General features: G+C 38.3%; 2 protein-coding genes across 2 annotated transcripts; one reads left to right on the top strand and one right to left on the bottom strand.

The window, feature by feature from the left end:
• The first annotated feature begins 659 nt into the window (after window positions 1-659).
• LOC132258228 (heart- and neural crest derivatives-expressed protein 2) lies at window positions 660-5,400 on the top strand. Its single transcript, XM_059755430.1, has 5 exons — window positions 660-968; window positions 2,468-2,662; window positions 3,023-3,219; window positions 3,354-3,506; window positions 5,102-5,400. The coding sequence occupies exons 1-5, from the start codon at window positions 827-829 to the stop codon at window positions 5,213-5,215; spliced, it is 801 nt and encodes a 266-aa protein (XP_059611413.1). The 5' UTR covers window positions 660-826; the 3' UTR covers window positions 5,216-5,400.
• Window positions 5,401-6,841: 1,441 nt separating this feature from the next.
• LOC132257699 (protein YIPF1) lies at window positions 6,842-8,431 on the bottom strand. The gene is made up of 2 exons (XM_059754707.1): window positions 7,636-8,431; window positions 6,842-7,579 (listed from the first exon to the last, which is right to left on the bottom strand). Exons 1-2 carry the CDS (start codon window positions 8,305-8,307, stop codon window positions 7,346-7,348), a joined length of 906 nt encoding a protein of 301 aa, XP_059610690.1. The 5' UTR covers window positions 8,308-8,431; the 3' UTR covers window positions 6,842-7,345.
• Between the last annotated feature and the right edge of the window lie 7,895 nt (window positions 8,432-16,326).

The following is a 16,326-nucleotide window of genomic DNA, read 5'->3' as shown; positions in this document are numbered from 1 at the left end:
TCGAGTCAAATTACAGTGCCATTCTCCTCACACCCACTTGACTGACCACCAGTCTCCTGCTGGGGCAACATGATCCTGCAGATGAAACATTACAACTTGTGATCATTGAGCGAAGGGAAAAATGGTCTGAAAAGTCAGAAAAAGGCTCTGAATTTACATTAAAAACATATCCATGCAGACTGAAAATCAGTAGGGAACTTTCAACATTTGCCTCAAGTGGTTTAATTTCTCCTCCCTTTGCGACATTTCGAGTTTTTTTGTACCTCTTCTCGATGATTTGTGTGTATACATTTGTTTGCGACAAATTTTTGGGAAAAATTGCATTTACACACCTTCTAGAAAAATCATAGTGTCGAAAAAACCGAGCAAAGTGGTTTTACTCCGCCCATTTTTACTTCGCATGCGTATTTCGAATCCACAGAATATGTAGTTGAGCTAATAATACAAAGAGGAGGAGCTGAGAAAATTCGGCATTGCAAATGTGAGTAAGAAAAGTCAGTCATGGAGGAAAATGTCCGCCAATTTTCCCCTGTAATACATGTACAGCACAAGGAAATCCCCTTCGGCGAGCTGCAAGAGGAGCAAGAGAGAGGTCTGGACTGAAGGCACTTGAGAAAGATCCCTCGAAGAGGCACATGTTGGTCCAGCCCACACACCCGCAGCCACGCAAGACAGCTCTTGTGGGTGAAAACTTTTCAGTCAGTCAATTACGGTCGGAGGATTAACATTGAAAAATCCCGGGGACGCAAAGTGGTGCAAATAAATGATGAATTTTGTGACTGTTTCTGAATTGAAGAATTTCAGCGAATAAGTGTTGTGGATAAAAATGAGCAATTTCGAAACTTCAGCGGATATTTGCCAAAGACTTTGTGGAAACGGAGGTTCTTTGGTGGATCCTTATTATGAAAATAATGGTGGAAATTTTTACACAGCAATGTACCAAGCGGATTCACAGCAGAATGACATCAGTGAGTTTTAAAAGACACTGTTTATTATTTTAAATAGAGAATATACATGTGAAAATAATAAAGAAAGTCGTGCAGAAAAGTAAATTGAAAAGGATCGCTTAAAATACCTCATAATTTGTCATATTTCATGAAATTACAATGTTGAAAAGTTGATAAACTCTTGGAAAAATAACACTAAGGTGGACTTACTAGTCCTTAGACTGTCGAGATCATCTATTTTTTCTCCAAAATTAATAAATTTGGATCAATCTTATGGTTATTAGTTACAAAAGTATCAAGAAAATCGTCTAAAAGTTTATTCAATTAAATCATTCGGTTCCAAATAAGACCGAACAAATGTATTTGATGTAATTTTGGTTTAATTTGAACAAACCATGGAAAGACTATTGTATGTTCGGAAATTTCGAACAGCAAACTTAATTTCTTGACTGAAACTCTCCTAAATTGATTATATTCTGCTGTCTTGGAACAACAAGACACATTAGCTTGCCACAGATTTAGCAATGCATAAACGATTTGACAAATAAACAAGACAGCCTGAAAGAGCTCTCTTTCTCACTCGACACTGGACGAAAAGTCATAGGCTGTAAACAGTAGACATGTAAAATACCTACTAATAGTTCAAAAGGTTTAAAGAAATGCAGCGGAAAAATTATTGTGTGTTTCTTTACTCCATAAAATCCGGATGTAAATTCTCGTATGTAGCATCATCTCATCAAATTGAATGTTTACGTGCTCTCCATTCCACACTTTTGTGTGTTTATGGTCTTTGAGTTTCTCATGTGTCTTTTTCTAAGACACGTGTTAGTTTGATTTTTCCTCGCCACCCAATTTCACCGTGATGACAAAATTGTGTAAATAAATCCGGAGAAATTTTCCCTAATGAAGGGATTAAACAAGAGAGAAATGGAATGTTTAGGTCTTCCGCAATGTAGAACTTGCGACGTTGCGATTTTCTTATTGTGTTTAAGCTATCGACAATGAATTTGAACCAAGTTTAACCACAATTTCTAGAGGAAAATAGTTAAAATTGACAATTAAAGTGCTAATTGGCGTCCATATTGATTTATATCTGTCCTTTTTTCCCCTAAAATTGTTCTAAAAAGTCAATTTCAGACATTTTGTATCGATAAGTGTTGGTAAGTTAAATAACTTACCGACTTTTCAACGTAATCATTACGTCCATACACTCATAACCCGAAAAATCCCCCAATTTTAGGGGAAGAATAGGACTGTTATAAATCAATATGGACTATTTACCCCTGAATTATCGATCTTAACCAAAGGAAAAGTCACAAGAGAATTTATGAGGAATCTGAAGCGTCTTAATCAAATTTTTCAATATCAATTTGTACTTTGTATGGAAAAAGTCAGATACCGAATCAAAATTTTGATTCGGTTGATTTTTTTTGCGAGTGATTTTTCCTCTGATTTTAACCGTTTTCCCCTTGAAATAGTGTTAAAACTTAGTTAAAATTGATGAATGCTTCGCTTTGCAGATGGAAGTCACATCGTGAATGAGGAGAACAGCTACTGGGGCTCTCCATGTAGCTCAAATTCACCCCTCAGCCGCCGCGATTGCTCGCCCAGCAGCGGAACTGGAAGCAACCTTCGGCAGAGGAACAGCATGTCGCCAACTTATCACTATCCGCCTCACGTTTACTATCATCATGCGCCGCAATACGAGAAATTGGGTAATTTCCTCATCTTCTGCCTCTTCACTGTGCCTAATTTTTCTCCATATATGAAGCTAAGAGATGACTAATTAATATGACAAATATTTTGAACTAGGATCATCTCTCGGTTGATTTATTTTCTTAACATCTCCTTTGACATGCTGAAGAAAGTCATCAAAAGGGAAAAAATGAAACACGCCCACGTTGTCTGGTCGTTTATCATAATTTCTCTTGTTTACTTTCATAACATATAATTTTCAGAAGGATTATTATTTGGTGAAATTGACATTCTTAATGATTTGGCAGCATTTTTTCTCTTAATAATCTTGTGCTTGGAAGAAAGGGTTAATATGGTTAATTTGCTCTTCTTGTGTGGAGGTCCCATTTGTGAGGAGGGTGGTTACTTTAACACCACGACTACAGAAGTGATTACGTCCACACCTTTTGTTCGAGTGGTCAAACGTCGAAATACGGCCAACAAGAAAGAACGACGCCGAACGCAGAGTATCAACTCGGCCTTCTCCTACTTAAGAGAACGCATTCCAAATGTACCCTCCGACACTAAATTGTCCAAGGTAGGATCGCATAAGCTTGATTTTGTGTGATTTATCGCAATATTTGGGAATAATTTCAGTATTTTACACACAATTCTTCCTCTCTTAAATTAAGAGATGGGGTAAAATGGTAATGAATTGATTTATTCATTCAGATCAAGACACTGAGACTTGCCACGTCGTACATTACGTACTTAACGCAAGTGCTGGAGGGGAACCAAGATCCATCCGGCGGTTTCCGTGCAGAATTGACATCGTCTAGAAAAATAAATGCCGAAAGGAGAGCAAATATGAAAAATGAAGCACAGGTAAGTGAAGTTGAGAAACCGTGGCTTTTAATTCAATAAAACTACCGAAGATGGGCATAAAAAACACCACAAATACTCTGGTAGGTTGAGTGTTGAAGAGTTTTTGAATGAGAAAACTATCCTCCGAGGCCCATTTGCTGCCTTTCAAGAGACACTCTGATAAGGAGGAGATTGTGTAATAAATTCGGAAATAGACAGGCATCTGGTTTTGGCCAAAGTGAAAACTCCATTAGATAAAATTGTAATATTGCCCTGAAAATTGAGTTCTCGCTGCTGACGCAGAAATTGTTCCACTTGCAGATATTAATTGAATTTGATTGTGGCACAAAAATTTAATAATAAATATTTCCCAAACACACACACACACAAATGAGAGTGAATACTTAACACCCTGAAATTGTATTTCACATCATTTGAAATAACACAAAGTGCACACTAAACCGCCTCAAAAATTACTGCATTATGATCTCTCTAAGTGATAAAGCCGCAAATTCACTGCATACGCTGTGTTTTCGTACTCATCTGCGAGTTAATTCAATTAGATTGCAGTGCTATTATGTAATTGACTCTTAACGCAAACACACCCTTCAGCTGAATTTAGGGGTGACACTCAGCCCTAGCTGCATTCCCTCATTATAGTTTATTAGAGGGTTGGAGATTTTAGTTATATTTTGCATGAAATACCATTCAATTGGTGATAAACTGTCATTTTTCCATCTTAAGTGATAATTATTGTTCTCCAACGTGTGACTTTTATGTACAAAAGCCGAACAAAAACCCATTTGTGGGATCGGTTTTATGAAATGTTACGTAGAAGATTTCCCATCCAATCAGTGCCACTTCACTTTTAGCGTCGGGGTGGCGGGAGAAAACGTATAAAGAGGAATATATCATGGAAATTGTACGCCTTTTTCCAGCAAGTCACTTAAGATTCTGAATGTTCTACACAAGGAGGAGATATTATGCCTTGAATCTGTACATCACTTCCTGACACTTCCACAGTTTTTGTGCAGAATCTTCAACACTCTAGACACTTCTGAATGCCGCAAAAGACATTTTCTATTGCTTTTTCTACTTCTTTAACTGCTTCTCTTATTGATTTCTGACTTATCACAATTTAATCTGGGTTTTTCTAGGAAAATGGTTATACCATAATATCTGCTCCTTGGTTCTACACACTTTTCCAATCTATACATTTTTCCTTCCTGATCTCATCACTTTAATATTGCATTCGTGTATCAAAAGGAAATGCAGCCTCAATTGTCTATGGGCAATTTTTTTTTAATTTGTAGCATTAAAAGAGACTTCTTCTTCCAGTTAAGAGTGCTGCATGTGCTTGAGTTTGTGCGGAACCGCGTTTGAAGATCAAATCGGAACTTTAAGTGGCTTTCAAGTGACAAAGAAATTTTTCATGATTAGACCGCGATGGGATTGAAGAGGATAGAGTTTCCCACAGAGTCGTTTCGATTCAAAGAGAAGGAGTTTCCTCACTAAGAGGTCGAAAGAGGGCAAATTTGTTAAAAGACAAATCAAACAACTAATTGTTATATATGCAATTCTCAATATTCCATCTTTTTCTTCTCTCATTCACACAGATCTTCTTGACGAATTCTGACATTTCGCCGGTGGATCCCAAGAAGACAAAAGGACGAACAGGCTGGCCACAAGATGTTTGGAATCAGACTGTGTGGAAGGAAGAGAAGCAATAAGAAAACGACCGACGCATTATAATTTTTCCAAAGAAGAAAATTCTTAAGCCAATTTTTTGCCAAATTGAATTGCGAAAAAAAGATTCATATAAATAAGAAATAAATAAAAGTAAATATATACATAATACAAAGGAGAAAATTGTTATTTCTAATCGCCTGAGAGAGAGATTATGTAGGAAGATCAAGAGCAAAGAAGCTGCATCGAGACTATTAAATATCTCTTGATTGTGAGTGAATTTATTTTTGGAGCATTTTCTGTACCTTTGGTTTATTGAACAATTTTCCAGATGGCCCCTGTTTGTTTGCCTGTGTGAATATGTGAGTAAACTTGAGTGAGAGACAACTGAAAATGCCCCTACAATTTTATCGAATTTTCTCTCGTATTCTCTGAAGCGAGACTCTTCACTTACTAACATTACTTAAATCTATGGTTTCTCGCATTTTAGCACATAATATCCTGACTAATATACAGAAATGTCTGTCTTTGTGTGTGTATTTTCTAATTATATGAATTCACTTAAAAACTCTCCTTCAGACACACTTCTTCACGTGCACATTATTTGTATTAAGTAAATGAAATAAATGTTTAAATGATATTATTTGCGCAGGGAGGAATTTATTTAAACAAATTCACTACGTGCTAATGCTAAGACAACCACAGCCAATGTGAAGATAAAGTGAACAACCCAAAAGACGCATTGAGGAAATGAAATATCTAAAGAGATGCTACAGCTATAATTGTTCTTTTATCACACTTTCTAATTTACATTTTAAAAAGCTCTCAAAAGCAGCAGAGATAAAAAAAATATAACATCATGACGGAAAATTGGAGTATTGCTTGGAAAATTGATAAATTTTCAAACAATTTGGAACAGAGAGCTTTGTATTTTCACACAGATTAAAAATTTGCAAAATTTCTAGTGAAAAAATATTTAATTAAGAGTCTAACTCTAATGAGTGTATGAGAGTTATAACTACGTTGATATGACGCTAAGTTAAGAAGTAAATCTCGCTTCATTTACTAAGGATTAACTGAGCTTATTAATCTGAGCACAGATATTCAAAGTCGTATTTGCACTTTATTCTGGGATTTAAATAGTTCAAATAAGTACGAATTGGCTCACTTGAATGAGTTTTATTTCCTCAAAAGAGCACAAAATCTTCCCTTAGTTCCCCTTAAAAACTGCATAAGACATTCGCGAGGTTGCCATGAAAATGCCGCGCTCGGAATAGTCTAATGATTGTCAATTGATATTCATGCGTCAGTCTGAAGTCGATCTTTTATGCCGACTGAAAAATTTTCTGGCAAAATTCAAAGAAAATCACGGAAATCGCTAAATTTTATACTTTCCTGATCGGGATAATACATTTTCGAACTGTAATTAAATTCCATACCGTACGCCCATGTCGACATTTTATTGAGCATATAAAACGCTAATGAAATTATCTAGAAATTATAATAGTTGTTAAGTCTTTATAATTTTCTCAAATGGAATTACTATTTATTCTACAGTCGTAAGACACATGCGACCGTCGTTCGTCATCGGGTTGAACGATACATTTTTATAGGGTTGCCCCTATAAGAATAAGCGTAAAACACAGCATCACAATTTCCCTTACAGTACCCACAATACAAATAGGATCAGAATCCCAGCCAGTCTAAAAATCGACGATTGTGTTCAATTGTCTCGTGGTCAGAAACGGCGGAGAGACGCTTCCAACGCAGATTAACAGTCTGAAGAGCTTCCTGAATTACTCCAGCGTTTCAGAAGAAGACGACAAAGTAACTAAATGTGAGATAAATTGTGATAAAATTGTAGAAACCATGAATAGAGGATGATTTTCTAATAAAATGCAGAGAATTTCGATATATTATTGGTCTTCTTAGGGGATCTAAAGAGATTCTCTACGCTGAGACAAAAGCTCCATGGAGAGCTTTTAAAGGAACCTCGAGAATCTCTTTGTTCTTCTATAGAGACTGATAATTTCTCTTCAGTTTCATACAAAAATTTGTCCCGGAGACTTTAAAATAGCGTCTGATGATCTGATTAGCGTTCGTCCTCATGAATTGTGCGATAGATTTATTCAACCATCGCAATTTTACACACTTGCAATTGATGTTATCACATTTTATATGGCTTTCGTGGAATTCAGAGCCAACTGAGCTAAAGGACTGTTGGTGTTTGGAACGTGGAAGAAGTACAACATAAATCCGGCGGCAAGGAGAAAGTGTGCTCCAATGATGCCCAGAATAAGGATTAGGGAGAACTTGGAGTTGCGAAGCGCCGGCATCATGACAAATATCAGGACAGATCCGGACATCAGAGCCGCCGTGATCACGAGAAGCCACTGCAGGACTGAAACCTGTGGGCAGAGAGCATTAATAGCTTGAGAGACTTGTGAACGCTGCGGAGTCTCACCTGAATGACCCACAGGATCGACACGGGGACGTAGATGGCCAGGGAGTAGCCGTAGATGCAGAGGAGCGTGAGGAATCCGGGCGTGTAGGCGCTGGTGTCGGTCTCCAGGTCGGCGCTGACGGGCTTCAGGCTCCACTTGAAGGCGCCCCAGAGCGCCAGCGGCACGAGGCTGGCGTAGATGATGATCGCCGTGGCGGCGTAGCTGACGAGGTGGAAGTTGTAGTGCCAGTGGAAGTTGGAGCTGGCCTGCTGCAGGTAATTCGCCACGTTCCCGCTGATGGCAATCGAGAAGATGAGCGTGATGACGATCCAGATGGGGCCGTAGAGGTCCGGATTGGAGCCGATCTGCGACTTCAGATACGTCGATGGGGCTCTCTTGGGGATTATCGCCGAGGCTATTCTGTCCATGACCATAAATGTGTCCACATTGAAGAACTGCTGGTAGTACTCGATGCTCCAGAAGGAATAGTTCTTGCCACTTCCTGCCGCCTCCGTTTCGTCAGGACTTCCGGCCATGAGTTCCTCCAGAACATCTGTTCTCTGTCCGGATCCACTTCCGCTCTTCCCAGGCGAATTGATGTTGATCTGAGCGATTCCTGCAGAGCCACTCGGATTCGCGCTCGCCAGTGGAAAATCCTTGAAGGACAGCAATTCGTCAGAATCCGTGGACATGATCTCACTTTTCTTCTCACGGAAAATGCCGAAAATGTACACGTAAAATTACTTTTTCGCTATCAAAATGAAATTTCTGATGTGTTGTTTTGACGTGTGGAACCTCGAATGGAAATACACTTCGCAACATGTTCCAAGAATATAGTAAAAATCAAAGAATATGATTTGTTATTATTTTGATAATTGAAGATATATTTAGACGATTTCAAGTGTTTTGCAATAAATTGGAGAAATAGTCGTGAATTTATGGATTACACAAAAGCTCCTTTGCTTGTTTTCTGAGCGAGCAATAAATTTCCCGCAAAAGTACACTGTGAAAAAAGGAAATGGGATATTTTATTTTAAAAAATAACGAATAAATTCCTGTTTTGATAGGTATCTTTGATGAATCAGTATAATTTGACAGCAAAAAGCACTCAGATAAGGAATATAATAAACTTTTGAACACTTTCACTTCCTATAATACTTCCGATGAGCTGTATACCACTTCTGACTGTACTATCACCCCCTTGTTTACAGTTTTCATAGCAATATGCAATGGAATTTTCTTCATATCTTACCGTAAAGTGTTCGATAAATCGTTAATTGTAGGATATCAAGTGAATTCCAACTTGAATATATGATAATGTGTTAATTTGTGGAAGAAAGGGGTGTCTTGAGCAGCACTGCTTTGGCCTTTAAACGAGGTTAGACGAGAGTTGTCAGGGTAGAAACACCCAGTCCTGAAAATTCTCTGTGCTCCATTAATCAAATTCCCATCGAGTGTGCTGATGAAGTGAGTGAAATTTATGATTAACATGTATACATATGTAGAGACTTGATCATCCCTGGGGGGGAATAAAATATGGTGAATAGAAGGATGGAGTAATTGGAGTTGATCTGGAATGTCAAACGGATGTGTTAGAATGGGAAGAATGTGGAATCAGTGCTATTTTTTCGGGAATTCAAAGTGTTTATTCAAGTCGAAGGAAGGCGAATCACCCTCCCCTGGAACCGTGACTATTTATAGTGGCAGTGAAAGTTCAGCAGAGGCAATTGTCAGACTGATCTCCCGAATGCTCATCAGTCTGCCTTCAGTCGTGGTGTGAACAAGTCTAGCTGTTGTCCTAGTCGATCCTTTTGGCTCCCGCACAAAATGTGTTCATTTTAACGATGTAATAAAAAAGTGATGGAATTTAAGGTAAAAGCCAAATTGCCTTCGTGAAATGGGCTCTTGTCTCCTCGAGGGCGTTTTTATTGGAGTCGGAGGAAAGTGGCAGCAGTTCAGAGGGTGATCTTTTGGGGCAATTGCAAGAGATTTGGCCGCTGTAAGTAATAGGAAATGGAAAATATTTTTAGGCTCTGGTTTTTTGCGGGCTCTTTTTGTCATTTCCCGAAAGAACGCGCGCGCGGCAAATAGATGCAGTGAAAGATGTGAAAACTTCCGTTGTGGATTTTTACAATCCACCCTGACGAGAGAAAACATCACTTCCCCGCGCGACATCACTTGGTCGAGCAACGGTGAATAACCTTCCGGTTTATTTTAAGTAAAAATACAATAGCAGAAAGGAAAGCTATCTTTTAGTGTATCGCCCTTCCTGCTAACTATAATTAACGCGGGAAACTGCATTTTTTCCTTATACGGATGTCGAGAGAGCGCTCTGCATGGGGGAAACACGTGAGCTCCATGAGCTGCAAAGACACCCCTTGATGACTTGTCGTTCGTGTAAAATATTCTATCTTCTGAGACGCATCAGGCGCATCTCTTCACTTTCCCACCGACATTTGTGGATGAAAATCAAAATCCTACCACAAATTAGCGCATTTTCTAAACACATTCAATTCCCAGCGAGCCATTGACCTGTTTTATTGCTGAGTCAAAGTGCTCACAATTGAGCTTGCAAGACGTTGAAATTTAGTGACCAAAACTCCATTCCTCGATATATCAATCGATTTGATTGAAAATTTTCCCAGTTTTTCGTGGTTTTCAGTCTCCTAGAGGACAATAAACACCTTAAAATATTTATAAATTGCCTCTAAATACTTTTAAACACAAGAATCTTTTATTTTCCTGTGCTAAATGTGTCATGAAAAACGCTCGAACAGATGCTTTGCTACGCCACTGTTCGGAATCGCTTGAAGAAAATCTAGAGAAAATCTATTTTCTTTAATTTTTCTCTAAAACAAAAACCGGTCTGTATTTCTAATAGGATGTATAAAAATTGCTTCAATGAGCATCCTTGAAACAGAGCCTTAAAGTGACATAAAAAACAAGTTAAAAGGGGCGATAAGAGGCCTGAGAGTACAATAATCGAATTATATATTTAATAATCTTGATTGTTGTACCAATACCTTCACTAATCGCCGCTACAATTGCAAGTAATGCTAATACTTTGACCTGAAACAAGCGCCTTTGCGAGCTGATCTTGAAAGAAAGTGAAGAAAGTTCTTAGGCGAATTTCGAGAGGCATGAATTTGAGCAAGATTCTTGTCGTGACAGAATGAAGAAAGCACGAGTGCTGTGCTTCTTCACTGTGAAACCTTTCATTACTCATAGAATGCAATTAGCATTGAACTTCGTGCTTCGAAAGAGAAATTATTTCTGTATTTCACACTCAATATATGTAGGTTTATACTTAATGTGTGATCCAGTTGCTAGAAACAGATTATTCATAATAAAACACATTACAAATCAGCTGAAAAAATGAGAGTAATTTCATCAATCAAATTAATTATATACTTTTCTAATAGCTCAGTTAAATATGGAGGAAGATTCTCTATATTGCTTTTACCGAACTGTGCAAATTCTCATTAGACGCAGAAAGAAAGTTTATGCTGTGTCGTTTTGGAAACACTTATAAAATGCCACATCACAGACGAAATATTTGCAAGCAATGGTGGAAAGACTAAAATTAAACCGACTGAGAGATTTTTTCCCCATATATTTAATTCTGTTTAGTCGCATATTGTCTCAATGGCGATGAAATACTTCAAGTGTTTCACGCTGAAGGTGATTGAAGAAGGGATCCCTATTGTGGCGGATTTGGGAAAATGGGTCCCTGTGAAAAATGCGTGAATTCTTTTGGAGAAAATGCGCGCATTTTTGCCGGCGTCTGCAATTTCCCCGCAGAATCATAATCTGTCTCCAATGTCTGCATGCGGCTGAGTGTGTGTCTTTAAAAAGTGGAATGTATATCTTGAGGATGGGGCAATGTAACGTGTATCTAATCTATTTTTGTAAATAGTCATTACATTTCGTCTTGTACAGCGAATCACACAAGGAAGAACCCCAGCAGACAGCATCGGTGTTGATATATCCAAAGGCGTCACACAGGCAGCGCGGATGATTTGAAAGAAGGAGAGAAAAAATAACATAAAGTGTAGAAAAAAAACATTGGAATATGTGGCGGCGTCAACCTATTCCTGGGCTGCGATGTAGATTATTGGGGGACACAAATTTTTCCTCCTAACTAAACAATTTTCTCGGTGTTGGATTCCCTTTTCACCACCAGAATCGCGCGGGGTGGGTAAAAATATATCAATGGGAAGAGAGTGAGAGAGGGAAATTCGGTGTTCATGCGGTGATCGAGTAATTGATTTGAGGGTGATTAATTACTCTTAGGAGTTGCGTAAATCTACAGCATCCTCTTCTCATTTCACACTCTTGCCTCGCTCCACGTTTTCTTCTCTCTGAGTTGCGGAAACTCGAAATAGATTGTCAAGATCGTCTGCAATTCACTATATGTACATATCATGCCTATGTATTGAAAATTGAGCGAAGTAATTAACTTATTCCATTCTCTTCTCTCTTTTTTTTCTGGCTACAATTTCAGCTAGGAGAAGCGGAAACGGCACAAATGGATCAGTCTCGTGAGAAGTTACTCAAGCCATTCGGCCCGCGCCGATTGTACGGCATCAGCAACGACATGGCAATGGATCACGAGTATCCTTCGGTGATATACGAAGAGGAGGACCCCACGGAGCTCCACGAGATGTACAGCGAAGACCAGGCGATGCCCAACTACATCTTCAGGCCGGCCGCCAACATCGCCTGGGCAGATCAGCAGGAGTCGTACAATTCGCTGCCCGTGGAAGTGGGCCAGATAAACAGCGTGGATGAGTACTTTGAGCGATGCGATAGACGAGCTCAGCCCTGGGAAGCTGAAGATGCCAGTGATTTTATTACAACACTCGACGAGAGTCTCATTCTCGATATTCAATCGCTGGAGCGCATTGACGCCATTGACTCGACATCGGGTGGCAAAGTGACTACAATTTCAGGCACTAAGGCCAAAAATCAGAGACCCAAATCTCTGTACGAAATGTCAGCGGTTCAGCACGCAGATGCCGCGGCCAATCAAATTATGGTGACATCAGGTGGACCTGTTGAGAAATTTCCCAAAATCATGACCACTTCTTGCTACGGCGCCCTCGCCACTGGCAGAGACAAGAGAGTCTTGAGCAGCAGTGAGGCCAGTTTGCTGCTGATGCGAAGTCAGGAAGAGTTGCATATCTCACCACCGCTGGAAACCCACCTGATTCTGCCTCATTCGGCGCTCTGGACGACGTCGGCGGACGAGCTGAAGAGCTCAAAGTCACACCAGAGATCCCGCGATGACATCGTCGCCTCGCTAGAGAGCTCATTTTGCGACTCAAACTCAATGTCATCGTCGATTAACTTTTGCGGCGGTCCTAATAAGTACTCCAGTTCGACTACAGTGGCCATTGCTGACATTGCCGAGTTGGGTAAGTGAAAAATTCAATTATGATTTCCGCTTAAGACCGTCTATCTGGACGTACGAAGTGCACTTACAGTAGCGAAAATTTGCTTAGGACACCAATGAAATTTTACGCCTAAAATTCCATATTTCAACTCAAAATTCTCCAGGAAGATTTCTAAATTTGAGGTTATGTTCGAGTTCAATACAATTTACAGTGTTTCTTGTCATCAAAGGCTTAAAATAGAGATGTTTATTGACATAAAAGTGCTTAATTCTGCCAATGATTAACGATTTCTGGGATCTGAACATAAGAATTGATGTCCTAGAATATCTTCTTGATTAGTCACATAACCTAGAAAATGATTATTACGTTTGTTTCTACGTAAAAATCGAGGCAGATTAAAAGAATTGGAATAATGTGTCAGTAAAATTACCTTTTCCCTTTGAATGTTCTTAAAATCAGTTCTTCAGTCTTCTTTAAAAAGCAGTTGAATTATTGCTAACTCAAGGAACAAAACTGGCATCTTCAGACACTTAAGGAGTCTCCTAACATAAGAGAGGAATTACTAAGGTATTCTCTAATAGAATATTGTATCTCAGTCGCGCATAGAAGCAAAGCATTCACTAGTTTATTGATGAAAATGTCTTGAAAACTGAAATAAATATCGAATTTTTAGCACAAGACAAAATTTACAAGTGTCTTAAGCTTATTTTCGCTACTGTATGTGTATTGAGGCTGTATTGACGGGTCATTTTTATGTGTTTCACATTATGTTCATACATAATGGCCATATGTGTGCACATGAGGAGAACCTGTTAATAGATTCTTACCAAATTAAGAAATATGTATAAGTTCTGTAAGATATATATATCGTGAGCACCGCTTCCACCCTTTTTTGCAATCCGATGTCCGTTGGACTTTTAATCATGCACATTTATGTATGTATCGCATGTCTTATGTGCACGTTGACGCATATTAGTTGAAAGTTTGAGGAGAAATTTTAATGGAAATGTTAGTGCGCCACATATTCTTCGTATCATCACAATATCATCAATATCAGAGATGTAGAATTTGGTAAAAAATATACTCTTTCTCAGAATCAGAAGAATCTCATTTTAAAAATCCAGCGATGAAAAGTTACATTGTTTCGTAATCGGCTCAACTCGCTCGGCCAATATAAGTATAATTCCTTAACACCATGTCTTGCGCATTTGATTTATTCTATAGGAGCAGATAATAAATCATGGTATCACTGGCAAAAACACCTTTAGATTCAATTGAGACACGAGTTGACCCTATGGAATTTCATGATATTTTATTGTTATGCTACATTTTGCAAAATTATACACCTTTTCAGCGCGATCATTGTTTGAATGGGCTGAGAATATCGAAACGATATATATTGGTAAATAGCACGATTATTCAAGGGAAAATAAAAGTGCTGCAAACAATTTAATTTTCAACTTCAAATTTAAATAATTTCACATTGCTGTTGTTGTAAACTTGGTATCTGATATGCAATGGAACCTGTCTAAATGTAGCTGTTACTCTGGCGAGTATCGCTGATGCAAGAGTGGTCTTATGCATCGCTAACATGAGATGCAAATGCTCAGCAAAGTTTATTCGGTCAGATACATCGCCACACTCAGCAGGTTGTTGGAAATTGCACATTATTTCAAAATATATAAATAATACTCCCGAAAGGTTGTGCATTATGATCAGAATCCTAAATGGTGTGTATATTTTACATAAAAAGTGATATATTTAAATTGATGTTTAATACTGTTCGCGCTTGTTCGTTCAATGTGTTGCAAAAGTGTATTAACGACCAAGGGGAAGATAATAGGTTAAACAGTGTACACCACTTCTACAATTCCTGTGGAGAATCACAGACACTTCTAGAACTGCGGCAGTTAAATCACGCGTGACAATCGAAAACCCACTGATTTCCTCCAAATTAAGTAATTGTAAATCAATAATGAGCTGAAATTCGTTATATTAAAGAAGAAAATAGAACAAACCGCTCTTAAAATAGACAATTTTGTAGGTTATGATCAATTTCAGTGCAATTAATACAGTGTAAGTTTGCTAAGAAATATTAATTATTCCAATTTGACTGTACAAACTGGTCTTTCTAGACTAGATGTTATTTATGATGAAAACACAGCATTTGTAATTTGTAATTTATCCACGATCATCTCTTTCTTCCCCACGCGTTTCGTGTATTTTCCTTCCTACTCGCACAGTGGCTGTCTCGACATGTCAGAGTCGGACGCTGACAGAGTAGGAAAGAAAATACACGAAACGCGAGGGGAAGAAAGAGATGATCGCGGACAAATTACAAATTACAAATGCTGTGTTTTCACCATTAGGAATGAGATTTTTATTGAAGAAAATAGTGCAAAAATTCTCAAAGTATTGCGAATATTTACTATGAAAGTCGCTCTGAAACGCCTAATATTGCAAATATTCAAGCACTTCCACTTCTAAACACTTCTGCTTTAGCCGTACATCACTTCAGATCATCATATCTTCCCCTTGTTAACGACCACTTAAAATAATTTCAAACTTTCCCACCTCTTTTTCCGCACAACAGTGTGCAAAGTTCCTTGAGTGGGAGCATTTTGTCTAGTCACTGTGATTTCCAGTTATGCTTTATTACATTTAAGGTATTGAATATTAGAGCCTCTCTGGAATTTCATGTGATTTCATTCAATGATGATCCCGCTTTATCATGTCTATTTTCAAGTTTGTTCCCTCAATGTGTGCAAATTGACATAAAATCTCGAATATGCAGTCGTAAAAAATGGAGACAAATTTACTAAATTTGCAGCACAACTTGTGGTTGAGGGAAAATGAACGGATTTCAAATGATGCTGAGGCAGATATTTGAATTGCAATGTTACCTACGTAATTTCCTGTTGAATTTCATTGAACTCTCTTTATGCATTGAGAGTGGATGGTTTCTGCATTTAGGTTTTCACCTACGTACACGTCACCCTTTTACTTTATTAATGACATTATGGTCGCCAATAAGCATATTATGTACGTAAGTAATATGTGTTCAGCCTATCTTTACTCGCCTCTTCGCAATACGTGGGTTTTGGCGGAGAGCAATGAATGAAACTTGCGGAGAGATCTCAAGCAAATATTGCTAAACGGTTCACTCTACGAGTGTTATTTCATTCAGAAAATTGTCTATCAATTGGAGTAAGAGTAAATTGGAATATAAGAGACTCGATGTATTTGGTGTAATTTTATTTTCATCTCAAAACTAATACGCGAGAGAGTGAAATGTTGAGGCTCAAGAATGCATAT

Source organism: Phlebotomus argentipes, unplaced genomic scaffold, assembly GCF_947086385.1.
Source record: "Phlebotomus argentipes unplaced genomic scaffold, Phlebotomus argentipes genome assembly scaffold_4, whole genome shotgun sequence".
In the NCBI taxonomy this organism is placed as follows: Eukaryota; Metazoa; Arthropoda; class Insecta; order Diptera; family Psychodidae; genus Phlebotomus; species Phlebotomus argentipes.
Note: the sequence above shows the minus strand (reverse complement) of the source record. Positions and strands in the feature narration are given on the sequence as shown.